General features: G+C 39.5%; 1 protein-coding gene across 2 annotated transcripts in view; it reads right to left on the reverse strand.

Annotated features, from left to right (window-relative positions):
- PDSS2 (decaprenyl diphosphate synthase subunit 2) overlaps positions 1-14,086 on the reverse strand; it is a 262,983-nt gene that overhangs the window by 21,967 nt on the left and 226,930 nt on the right. For both annotated transcript variants that reach the window (XM_030316061.1, XM_032593230.1), the window contains exon 7: positions 3,934-3,966. In XM_030316061.1, coding sequence (XP_030171921.1) covers positions 3,934-3,966 — 33 coding nt within the window. The remainder of the gene's footprint in view (positions 1-3,933; positions 3,967-14,086) is intronic.

Genomic DNA, 14,086 nt, shown 5'->3' on the forward strand with positions numbered 1-14,086 from the left:
GGGGCCAGAAGCCTGGGGAACGTGGAATAGTCTTGAGAAATACACACTCAGGGTTGCAGACCAACCACTGTAATTAGGATCCACACAGCATTGCATATAGGGGCTTAACTGTTAGCACTGGCTTTTTGGGTCACGGTTCACTTCTGGTAATTATATTCTGTCTAATAAGACTTCTCCTGAAGTTTTAACTAGGTAAGTAAGACGTTCTTGTTTTTCTATTTTAGAAGCTACTGGGTACCATCGCCTTTTGGTTACTCAGCTCCCAGCCTTGCCCAGACCCCAGGTGGATGAGTTCCAGCAGCAGGAAGGGCACTCCCATGACTGTCTTAACCACCGTACAGAGGCAGGAGAGACAAAATGAATTAATGGTTGTCAAGTGCTTTGATATCTTAAGATGAAAGGCATTGTAGTACCGTGAAGCATTCATATCCAGACTCTATCACAACAGGAACTCAATTAAAAAGTAATTAAATTTCTCATCTGAGGGTTTGAGTACAGACCACTGTTTTGCTGAATGTGACAGTCTCAATATCCAGCTGAAACTGATTTTGAAATGATCACCTCTTCTTTTGATTCCTCGCCATTCTGAGACTGACAAAATTTGAGAGCTGGCCTATACGGCCACAAAAGCACATAGCCAAAATAATCTCCTATGGTCCTCAAAACCTGACTTTTCAGATAAAATTTGGCTTTTGGGTAAATACTCACCACTTGGAAATAACAAAATTTCCAGCAACAAACACATTTCATGATGGTCTCCAAAAATGGCTCCTGAGTTTTTCAAATGTAGAGTTACAGATAAACCCAAGGGCAGACCTAAGCGCTAAGCATGGTGCCTGCATCAGTCAGCATGAGCACCATGCCCATGCAAAACAGAGACGCCTAGACCGTGGGTCATGACATGTGTTACTAAGGGCCCGTGGTACACTGTGTAAGAGACAATATCACAAGCTACACCCTGCAGATATCTGCCCCATACCTGCTAGAGATGGACATAACCTTTTTTTCCCATGTCACTTGTGTTTAGGTCTGTGGAAGGATGATAAGCCTAGATGAATTGCTTAGATCAAGCTATGGCCCTTAAATGTCAGAACCGCACCACATATTCCCGAGGGGTGGGGTTCTGTTTACTGGCACAAGAAATATGGTCACTACACACTTGTGAAGGCAACCATAGGACTACTGAACATTGAGATGGACTATGTGACATAGTCAATATATTCTTTTTTTTCTTTTTTAAATGTTTTTAAAAATTTATTTTGGGGGGGGGGGGGGAGAGGGAGAGAATCCCAAGCAGGTTCCGCACTGTCACTGCAGAGCCCGACATGTGCCTCGATCTCACGAACTGTGAGATCACGACCTCAGCCAAAATCAAGAGTTGAATGCTTAACTGACTAAGCCACCCAGGTGCCCCTATACTCAATATATTCTTAAAATGGCTCCGTGAAGTCTACAATCCTCAATTCCAGACCTCCCAGAACCTCCTGCACTTCTAGAATAATACTAATGCAACTCATATGCATACACTTGACAAGCCCTCCTGTACATAAAGCCTGTGCTGGGTACAAATGATGCGACCATGAATAATGTACCTTCAGAGCTCTTACATTCCAATGGAAGAAAAAAACCAGAAGCAAGAAACTAAATGAAAATAATAATTTTAGATTATGATAAATGTTAAGAAGGAAAAATAGAGCAAAGGGGGAGGGGCTACTTTGGATAGGGAGGTCTGAGTCAAGGAAGCATGTGATGGCACAGCCTACATCAGCCTTGTTCATGGTGGCAGTCAGCACTAACACAGTGCTTTGCACATATTAAATATCCAATAACTGGTGGTTGAGTGGATAAAGTAGATGAAGGAATGAATGTGGACCTCAGGTATATAAGAATGCCCCCCACTGCCCAAGAAGAATATTTTCTCTCAAATTTGGAATTGGCCTAAAGAATAAACCAGCACTATTCTAAAACTGCTCGCTTTATACAAAGGAAAGTGAAGAAAGACCAGAGAGGTTAAGGGTTCTTAGATTTTGCAGTGAGTTGGTGGCTGAGCCACCGCTGGGTCCAGGAGTGTCCTTCTATCCATGCACTGTATTTTTTCCTTTTTTCTAAGCTCTTCAATTGTCATGTGCTTCTGCAATAAGAAACCCTGAAGGAGTTCTAGGAGTCAAAAATAAGCATCAAGGATCAACAGTTATTCTATTGCTAAATCGTGTTGACTTTTCCCTTACTTTTTTGTTCATAAGTTAGCTTTCCTTTACGCTAACACAGTGAAATCCCAGCCTTTATCTCCAAGCTAGTTTATTACAACCTTCCCAAACAATCCTTTTAACTCTGTTGATACCTGTAACATTTGTCGAAAGCATCTTTTCTCTCTGATTGATATAAGAAAACCTATACCAGATTTTCTCCTGCAATGGACTTCTTACGTCTTCTATTTTCTTACTCACGGCTTCACTTGCTCATTCACTTACCCATTTACCTCCTCCCTACCTCCTTCAGCACTATTTACCATGAGCCAAGCACTGTGTTAAGCACCAAGTATATAAAGACAAATATGACACTGTCCCTGCCCTCCAAGAGCTCACAGTCTATGGTCTGCCTCATAAATGGGTCATTATAATATTACAGAGTAAGTACAATGACTGAGAGATGTACCGTGTATTAAAGCACGAAGGAGGGGCACCTGGGTGGCGCAGTTGGTTAAGCGTCTGACCTCAGCCAGGTCACGATCTCGCGCTCCGTGAGTTCGAGCCCCGCGTCAGGCTCTGGGCTGATGGCTCAGAGCCTGGAGCCTGTTTCCGATTCTGTGTCTCCCTCTCTCTCTGCCCCTCCCCCGTTCATGCTCTGTCTCTCTCTGTCCCAAAAATAAATAAACGTTGAAAAAAAAAATTTAAAAAAAAAGCACGAAGGAAAGCAACAGTTTGTGAGACAGAGAAAAGAAGGGACTACATTTCAGTCAAGGCAAAGAGGGGACAGGCGTGGAGCCATGGGTGTGCACCTCAGGGCTGCCAGGAGAGCACAAGGTTCTGGATCGGCCCTGAAAGATCACCATGGGTTTCAGCTGTCCCACTGCAAGCAGAGCCCTTACACCTCGTATTTCTTCCTCCTTGTCTTTGGGGTGCAGGTGTGCTCACACCCTGGATATTCCTGATGGTGGCATAAGCCAGATGGTTAGCATGTTTCTTTAGCCAAGCAGCTGTATGCATCCCACACACCTGCTAAAACGTTCCATTTGTCCCTGAGGGGAAAACCAAGTGTGACCCAAATGTGTTCAGAGGCTTCCACTGGTTCACTGAAATCTGAACTCCCACAGCACTTTTTAAACAAGGCTATGTATCAGAATGATCTCGGAGCCTTTTTCCAAATACTTCCGTCCTGCCCCTGCCCTGCTCTCCCCACCAGGGGATTTTGATCTTGGTGAAAGAGGGTGTGATGCTGTGGTAACCTAGGCATATGTGTTTTCAAAAGCTCCACAGATGATGTGAAAACTACTACCTTTAGGAGTCTGAGTCTGCTGTGTATGGTGCCTCTCAGGTATTATCTGATGGTGCTAAAAGCTGTTTTGCATCCAGAGGCCAAAGGCATCTTTCTAGCAATGGTTATCTTATTCAGTATATTTTTCTTCCTAGTACTTACCACCACATGACATTATACTATGTATCCATTTAGTTGTTGCCTCCCACACTGCATTGTATATGTCTCAAAAGGAAAACACTTCATTTGGCTCACTGTTATAGTCTCAACACTTAACACAATGTCTGGAGTGAAGTAGTCACTCAATAAATACACTTACCTGCTAATATCTATTACCTAACAGTGAATGTCCCTCAGCTCCGAATGTGATGATTCTTTTTTGACCTTTTGATTATAAACAAAAGCCAAACACCAGATTGAAATGTAGAAAACTGTGTAGTATGTATAAAATCTACTTACCTTAGCATAGTCTAATCTTCCCTTCTCTTGAGCCTGAAGTAGAAAGAGGGGGAAATTAATTTGTTAGTTCTTTAAAAATTAGGTAGTGCTTTTAAAACGTACGTCTCCAAGAGTAAAAGCCAACTCTCTCTCCCTTGGTCCCCCATCATTTATCTTTCTATGTATCTACATAGTTGTATCTCTATGCAACTATACACGTATAACACTTTCAAGCATATTGAAAAGTTGAAAGAACTGCACAGTGAGCACATATATACACTCTATCTAGACAGGGCAGTAGCAGACATCATGACTCTTCACCTCGCCATGTTTCAGCACACAAGTCTTATAAGCATAGGGTGTCTTGTACATAACCACATGACTACTATCACATTTTATTTTTTTTTTAACGTTTATTTATTTTTGAGGGACGGGGAGGGGCAGACAGACAGTGGGACAGAGGATCCGAAGCAGGCTCTATGCTGACAGCAGAGAGCCTGATGTGAGGCTCGAACTCATGAACTGTGAGATCATGACCTGAGCTGAAGTTGGACACTTAACCGACTGAGCCACCCATGCGCCCTTGTTATCACATTTTAAAAACAATTCCATATTATCTAACATACAATCCATATTCAAAATTTTCCTATTGTCCCAAGAATATCCTTTATAGCTTTCTCCACCCAACCAAAATTAAACAAGATTCACACATTACATATGGTTTCTACATCTCTGGTTAGCCTTTTAAATCTAGACTAGACCCTCCCCATATTTTAAGAAATGAAAAGAAAAACCATTAACTTTTTTTCCATGCATATCATTGACTTTTTGAAGAGACCAGGGCAGCTGTCTTATAAAATGTCTTTTTGGATTTGTCATATTGTTTCTTCGATGTGTCATTTAATTTGTCCCTGTTTTGCTCTCAAACTGAAAGTTGGGTCTGAAAAAGCTTGCTTAAACATTTCTGGCAAGAGCACTTTATATAGGAAATTACGTACTTAATATTGCATCAATTCAGGAGGCACAAAATGTCAGGCTGTCCCACTCATAGTAATGCTATAAATTTGATCACTTGGTTGAGGTGGTGACTATCAGATGGTTCCACTGTAACGACATGTTTCCTCCCGTATAATCAGTTTGTAATCTGTGGGGTCAGTTTCTCCTCCACTTCCTTTGGCATAATTTTTTATCATGTTGTATTATGTTGAAAGATCCCCAGCTCGACCTCCCACCCCATCAGGGATGAGGACAGAGAAAAAGGTGGAGTTGAAAAATATATCCTATATGGGGTTGTATTTAAAAAATATTTTTAGTTATAAAAAATTTAAACTGAATACATACACTACTCAAATGTGTCATGTATAAAATCCTAACATGACAGAGATAACCAATGTTATTAACCTTTGTCGATATGCCAACTCAGTTTTTGTAGACTTCATTACAAACTTCTCTCGCCACCTCTGCACAGAATGAGAATCCTTCAATTTGCAAATAGGTTAGGTCCTGAGTCCAAAATGACACTATAGAGATAATGAAGGTGGGCAGATTACTTTAATGAGATTAAAGAAGATTTATAACATTGGCCCTGACTCTTCTTGCTTCTTTACAGTCCTTTAAAAAAATTTATACAAAGATGCTTGCATTTTGTTTTTCTTATTTTCATAATAAGCAACTTAGAAGAAGACACTGCTCATGTATAGCTTTTGGCCCCATCACAAACCACTGTAAGTGAAAATGGGGACTTGAATGTTTTCTATGACACTACAGGCCCCTGCAATCAATATACTATGAAGAAGAATTTGGGGTTTTCAATCTGCTCTTGAAATTTTTTAGGGATGAACTAAGTCGAGTCAGAATGTAGTCCTGAGATGCGTTAGATCATAAGGAATAGGAGTCAGTTCTTGCAGAAATTTAGAAACTAGGTTTCTTTTCTGCTCAGATATTTTACATTTACTTGTGTTTCCATGGACATATTCTCCCCAAATGTTTTGCCTATGTTGAAAATCCCTCTTTCTCCACCGTAACATCTACGGTTTACAGAGAACCCTTGAGCACGTCTGTCCAGGGCACTCATGACCCAGCTACTAAATTTTGTTACTGTGCAAATATCAACCGGCCTTGATCCAAGGAACAATCCATAGCTTGTGACCACAATTTCAGCAGCAGCATTTCACAGTTTTCCTTAGTCTTTAAGTTCTCAAACTTCCAGCTGTCCCTTGAATTCATTTTAGGTTAAGAGATCTCTGACACTGAGGCTGATCCTATGGTCACATGCTTTCCACCTTTTCAATTGTTCACCCTTTTTCATGCCTCTTGCTGATTAGTATAGATGGCTCAAGTACGGTACTTTTCAAATGATGCACAAACTGTGGGAGCTCCACAGAATTGTTCCTCTTGTCAAACAACCCATTCCTGCAACAAATTTGCCATTTTCTCACTACTTTCAGTTGTGTTCCTATTCCAACCGGCTCATCATTCTGCATCTTTCAATATTCTTATCTTTCAGTGTTTCACAAAAAGAGTACGTTACAAGTGTTAAAAGTGGTATTTGTTGGAAGTTAGGAAGCTGAGGAGCTTCTGTATCTTGAGATTGCAAGGTAAAGTGCAGAGAAATGATACAATTTACGATGACTTAGGGTGGACTTTTCCTTTTGAAAGTAGTGAGCCACTTTTCAGTTTGTCTCATTAAAAAAAAGAAGAAAGAAAGAAAAATCAACAGCCATTTCCTTACGTAGGAAGAGTGACCATAACGCTGGTTACAGATAACATTATAGTGATCCTATCAGAAATTTCTGTACAACCATTTTTCTCATACTTTGATTATAAACTATCTTAGAGAATTCTATTATTTTGAAGTCCTTGGGCTTTATCAATCACAAGTTACCTTCCAACTCTGTCATTTCATGGTGTATTCCTGGCTTGGTTACCACTCTTTGAGCCAGAAAAGATACACTCTGCTGGGGATGGCAGCACAGGAACGCCATGTACGTAATCCATATCTGTTCAGGATCAGCTCCTAAATGGTTTGAGAGCTAGGAGATCAGAAGGCTACATAAAATGACGGCACGATTACTGCAGCCATTTACAACCTGAATAGGCGTTAGCTGTTGATATGTGGCTCACCTGAATGTCCTTTTTTATTTTATTACAAAAAACATTTCAGTTCTGTGAAACCACTTCATCCTGGACTGCTCAGTAAGCTTGTACAGAAAGCACCAGTTATCTGATAAGATAAATATTATAAATATTTAAGTCTTTATAGGATTTACAATATGTATTTCTAGCTGCTGCTGTGTGTTAGTATCTACGTAGGTCATATACGCACCTAAGAGTACACATTCTGATACACTTTTTTTTTTCACAAGATGCTTTTAGAGCTTATGAAAACACAGCACGTTAGAAACTGATGGAAATGAGATTTAATCCCCTATACAAGTAACATTTCTCATTACACTTTACCTATTCTATTTCTTTTTGCAAAATAGTTAATTTGGGAGAGGCTATAGTTTCTCTTTCACCTGATGCCTCATTCACTAAATAATTATCCACTGTGTGCCTACTATGTGTCAGGCACTGCACTGGAGATGAAGCCATGAACAGAACAGATAAAAATCTCTGCCCTCGTGGAGCTTCTATTCCAGGGGTTACATAGTCTTGTTTTGGTTAGGCTTCACATACAATCTCCCTCTAGAACTTAGGTTCTATGAGAGGAGAGCAAAGTTCTCTCCTGCTCACAACTGTATTCCATGTTTAGATCAGTACTAGTATAGAGCACATGTGGCCAATAATATCTGGTGAATGGATGCATACGTGGATAAATGCTTTTTTCTTTATATGTGTTGGTTATGTATGGTCTATTTAGGAAACCTAAGAAGCAAAGTTCATTATACCCACTTCTATTTCTAGAAAAGCTGGGTGTTTCTTTTTTTTTTTTTTTTTTTTATGAAATTTATTGACAAATTGGTTTCCATACAACACCCAGTGCTCATCCCAAAAGGTGCCCTCCTCAATACCCATCACCCACCCTCCCCTCCCTCCCACCCCCCATCAACCCTCAGTTTGTTCTCAGTAAAGCTGGGTGTTTCGATTCACAGCACCAGTATGTAGTTAATATGGAACCATCAGCTGATGTTTGGCAACTAATTTTTACCCGTATTTTCATTTTAGTGTTCAACTTCTATTTATAAGTATACCTAGAAGGGGAATCTAGAAAATAAATTCAAAGAATTCATGAAAATCAAACAACAAAAGGATAGAACAGAGAAGAATGATCTAGTAGCCTTCCCACAGACATAGCGGTTTAGTGTAATTTAAGCATCTCAACCTGAGGGGCACCTGTGTGGCTCAGTCGGTTAAGCATCTTGACTTTGGCCTAGGTCATGATCTTGCCGTTCTGGAGTTCAAGCCCCGCTTTGGGCTCTGTGCTGACAGCTCAGAGCCTGTAGTCTGCTTCAGATTCTGTGTCTCCCTCTCTTCCTCTGTCCCTCCCCCACTTGCACTCTGTCTCTCTCTCTCTCACAAAAATATATACACATTAAAAAAAAAACCAAAACGTGCCTCAACATTGAAAGCAGTGTGTTGAACTGAAAAGCGCCCTGAACGGAAACCTCAGGACAATCCAAGATGCATACCTCAAAGCTTACGGTGTTAAGTAGGCCTTGTCTATGGAGGAAAGCAAGTGGCCTAATATATTTTATTTTATTTAAAAATTTTTAACGTTTTTATTTTTGAGAGAGAGAGAGTGAATGAGTGGGGGAGGGACAGAGAGAGAGGGAGATACAGAATCCGAAGCAGGCTCCAGGTTCTGAGCTGTCAGCACAGAGCCTGACACAGGGCTTGAATTCATGGGACTGTGAGATCATAACCTTAGCTGAAGTCAGACACTTAGCCAGCTGAGCCACCCAGGCGCCCTGCAAGTGCCCTACTATCTTAACGGTGACCACTCCAAAAAGCACTGTGACCTCCCGGGAAGAGGTGTGTACTGGGTGTCAGAAAATACGGTTTTTAGCACACGATACATGAATATGTCTAATAATTTTGAAATTTAAAAATTTTGGGTCTTCATTTTCTTATTTGTAAAGTAAGTACTGGACTGGACCACATGTTCCCAAATGTTGGGCTCTCACAAACGCTGCACTGGCTGTTGGAATCACCTGACTAGTTTGTTAAAAATGCACATCCTCAGTACTCTGGTCCTGAGTTTCTGACTCATTTGAAGATCACTGGTTTGGACCATGTCTAATGTCCTTTTCAATTTATGCTCCTGTATGCATTCATGTTTACTTCAAAGGCTAAAAAAGAACAACTATAAAAACTCCTTAAGTCTCAAGGAGAATGGAGTGCTAGAACTTTCCCCTCTTTTTCTGACATCTGCCACTTATCATGTATATTTGTAGCAGAGCAAGATATTATTAAAATAACTTTCTCACTGGGGCCCAAAATAGGCTGATATAAAATAAATTCCAGACTGTATTTCAACAGCCAGCAGTCCTGAACCTCTTCCTGCCACACTGTTCATCTCCAGAAGCCACTGTAAATTCTACCATACACGGCAATTCTCTGAGGGCTTCATTACTACGGTCTTTAAAAGGGATTCACTCATCTTTTTGCCTCCTGTAGGTGTGCTTCTTGTCAATCCAGGTCATGAGAAAAGAAAGTAATTTTTCCCAGTCTTTAGCAGTTCACAGAGAATGTGTGGTTTGAACCTTGTTTTATCTTAAAAAAAAAAAAAGTGAAAACAGACAAGATAGTGTGCCAGTGCTCATGACACCAGAGGCCTCCTCAGACAGCTATAGTGAGCACTGTAAAACAATATTCTGTACAAAAGCAAAAAAAAAAAAAAAAAAAAAAGCCAGTATTCTGAGCGAGAGGATGCACAGAGGGATTAATTCCAAAGGTTTATATACCAGTCTCTGCAGACCAAAGGCAGATAGATCCCCTGTTGGTAAGTAATGGATGTACAATATGGTCTTTTACTTTAAGAAACAAATGGCTTTCTTATAAGTCAGGTAACAAAGAAGGATTGGATGACATAAATGAACTGTTTCCAATTTTCAACTACTGTTATCTGGACTTGAAAGCTGGATATGGAGAAACCTTTTTCTAAAAGTAGAAAACTAATATTCCACAGCAGGGAGTCCAGAAATTGTTAGAGACTGATCATCTCTACTTATCATGTTATTCTTCCTGAATGCTAGCAGCTATATTTGGGAACAACAGTCGTTTTTAAAGAAATTCTCTTTTTAAAACTTCAAGGAAAACTACCTTCCTCCTCAAACTTTTTTTTTTCTCCTCAAACTTTTTAGTGTAAAAAACATCATGAACACCCATCTGCTCTCCACTACATTAACCAATTGCTAACATTTTGTCCTCTTTGCTTTCTCTTTGGACAATGATTTGCTGATTATTTGAGAGTAAGTTATAGACATCCTGTCTCATCCCTGAATACTTCGGCAACAACAATGTTCTCCTACAAAACCAACAAACCGTTATTACATCCAACAAGTTTAACGTTTCTTAAAGTGGTTAAGAAGTCCATATTCAAAGGTTTCCAGTTCAACCAATAGTGTTGTTTAGAACTGTTTGTTCCAAGATCAAATTAAAAATCATGCATTCTCCTTGGATGTCATGGATTTTAAGTCTCTTCTAATCTACAAGTGTCCCCATACCACACCTTTTCTTTCATAGTAGTGACATTTTTTAAGAGTCCAGGTCAGTTGCCCTGGAGAATGTCCCTTATCCTGGATTTGTCTGATTGTTTCCTCATGATTAGATTAAAATTAAAAAAAAAATTTTTTTTGGCAACACAACTACATAAATGATGCTGTATACTTCTCTATTATATCAGGAGTCATACAATAATGATACAGTTTGTGTCATTATTGGTGAAACTAAGTTTGTTCACTGCTTCCCTTTGTATTTAATGAGTAATCTGTAGGGTACTTTGAATCCATGTGAATATTCAGTTCCCTTCTAACCATCCATTCAATTGGTTTAAGCCATTGCCCATTAATAATCCTTGTGTGAATAAAAGATTACATTGGTGGCTGTGAAAAAAAATGACATTTTAAAGGTCTCTTGCCTTGGCACTGGCAGGAATATCATTTAGTTCCTTTAGAGAAGACAGGTTTTATTGAAAATAAACTCTCTGTACATCTGTATTGGTACAAAGAGGTAGAGTTTAGTATATACGTGAAAAGGCTTATTGGGGAACAGAGGAAGAGAGGAAGGGTAGGACCCCCATTGTCATCCTGCAACGGTATGGGTAGACTGTATGAGGATTTAGAAAGCTTACAAATCAGAAATCTATTAGATCTGCTAGCCCCAAAGTTGAAGCAGTTGATTTTTGGTTTGGTAGGAGAAGCAGGGCTTGTATCAACCCAACTTTCCAGTTACAAAGAAAGAAACAGGGCAGGCCTCTTTGTTATTTTGATCATGCTTGTCTATTAATAAGATAGCACAAAGGCATCTGTAAGGAAATCAATACCATTTAGAACTAGATTTCTCAGGTACCTGATGTTACCATCTCTTTCACCTAGGAAAGCTAAATTTTGGAGAGAAATGTGAATGCCCCCGGATGAGATTTCTTGTATTCTCTTCCTTTGGTTAACTGGGAAAAGAGGAAGCAACAGATAGGTGCATAGATGGCTATGGTGTCCAATTAAAAAAAAGAGGAGGGGCTTGTATTATCTACATAACAAATTTCTCTTTATTCAGAAGGCTTGTCAATCTTTTTTTCTTGCTCTGCTCCCTTGGAATCTGGAAGAGACATGAAATTTAAAATTGCACACACACACAAAATCTACCCAGATTGCAGAAAGGCCATGAGTAAATAAAAAAGGCTGAAAATGGAACTGAGTTGTTTCCTCCAGTGGCCAGGTTCCAAGATGATGGTCACCAATCTTGATGGCGCACCTCAAGCTCATGATGTCAAAAACCAAATTTATACCACTTTTTTCACTTAACTTGCCTATTAATATTAATGGCACAATTCTTCCTCTAATCCAAGTTCAAAATCATGATTTTGGCCTCTGACTGCCCCTCCCCAGTACACACCTGCCAGTTTCTCCCTATCATATTAGTCTTCAGGCCCTATACATTTTCTCTCTGAAATGAGTTAAAAAAAAAATTAATGTTTATTTTTGAGAGACAGAGAGAAAGAGAGAGAGAGAAAGAGAGAGAGAGAGGGAGTGGGGGAGGGGCAGAGAGTGAGGGAGACACAGAATCCAATGCAGGCTCCAGGCTCTGGGCTGTTAGCACAGAGCCTGACGCAGGGATTGAACTCATGAACTGTGAGATCATGACCTGAGCCGAAGTTGGACGCTTAACGGACTGAGCTACCCAGGTGCCTCTGAAATGAGTTTTTTAAAAAAAAATTTTACTGTAAGTAATCTCTATACCCAACATGGGGCTTGAACTCACAACCCTAAGATCAAGAGATGTATGCTCTCCTGACTGAGCCAGCCAGGAGCTCCTCTCTGAAGTGAGTTTTACACCTAACCTCCTTACCTTCCCATTCTTGTTGCCAATGCTCTGACTGGGATTTCTCCCCTGCGCGGATCAACAGGTTCCCCAAAACTTCCTAACTCATCTCTTTCTCTCTAGTATCTCCTTGCTCCTTTCATCCTATATGATATAGCCAGACATACCTCCCTAAAACATTTCAGACCTTGGTACTATGTGGTTCAAAAACTGTCAATGTCTGCTCCATGACCTGAATCAAGTTCATTTTCTGCAAGCAAACATCCACAGTCTTTTTTTTTTTTTTCAATTGAAGTAAAAATTCATATAACAAAAATTGCATCATTTTAACTATTTTAAAGAGTATATTTAATTCAGGGGCACTTTAGTACATTCAGAATGTCATACACCCATCACCTCTATCTAGTTTCAGAACATTTTTGTCATGTTGTAGCACTTAATACTTCACGCCTTTTTACTGCTAGATACTATGCCATTGTATGGACATACTCCGTTTTGTTTATCCATTCATCATTTGATGGACCTAGGCTGTTTCCACTTCTTGGTTATTGTAAACATTGCTAATCTGAATATTCACGTACATGTTTTTGTTTGAACCAAAGCCTTTAAATATAGGCATTGTGTACTATTTTGGAGCAATTCTTTGCCTATCTCTTACTATCTTATATTTTTCACATTTAAGCCAAACTATAATACTTTTATTTCTTTGAATACAATGCACTTGCCCATCTACATCTCTTTTTTATGGCTTCTGTTGCCTAGAAAGCCTCTCATTCCCACCTTTGCTGTTAAGATCTTCTTCTTCAAGGACCCTCTCAGAGATCACTTATTTTACAAATCCTTTCTTGACTTTCCTCTGTGCTCTCTAAATGACGATACTACACTATTCCCATCATTACACAAACTATTTGTATGTTTTTTCTTATCTCCTCTTTATAAGGCAATAGACCTTTAGGCAACATACTGATGTATCTCCTGTAGTCAAGCCCTTTGTTTTTCCTGAAGTCTAGCAGAAAAACTTAAGACATATTGTAATTCAGGAGATATCTAGAGCCATTGCAGAGTCTTTGTGGTCTCATATACAGTCCTTTCAAATGCCTACATTGTACACCCTCTGCAGTAGAGGATGTCATTATTATTCCTTTTGAAACAACTCAAAGTAAGTTAAGCAATTAGAGAATATCAGGTAGCATTAAGGAAGAGTCTCTGAATGTGCATTGTCTCTTTTGTTTAAGAATATACATGTGTTATGTTCATGTACACCAGCCTTGACTAGCAATTTTTGCTTCACATTTTGAATAAGTAGTAATAGTAGGATACCTACAGATAAGTGAGTTATAGCTTAGCATTGGTAAAATGTAGTCCACTTAAATAGTTTATGGCTGGTTATGACAGTGTCAGAATGTCACAAGCCTAAGTGACATTTCAGTACTTTCAGAAATAGCCAGGAAAATATAATCATAATTCCTATCTCTTCAGTGTCTTATAATGGCAGCAGAAAACTAGAAAGATCATTAAAAATAAAGCTTGCTGACCTGCAATGGCCTCTGGACTCCCCCAGAGAGTCAGAGCTCTGTTGTTCTCTGAAGGGTTCTACTTTCTTTTATTAGGGATCAAAATGATAACTGAGTAATGACTTCACCTCCCTAGGGTGAATCACCCATTCACTCAGTATTTTTACCTGATCATTATT

Source organism: Lynx canadensis, chromosome B2, assembly GCF_007474595.2.
Source record: "Lynx canadensis isolate LIC74 chromosome B2, mLynCan4.pri.v2, whole genome shotgun sequence".
NCBI lineage: Eukaryota > Metazoa > Chordata > Mammalia > Carnivora > Felidae > Lynx > Lynx canadensis.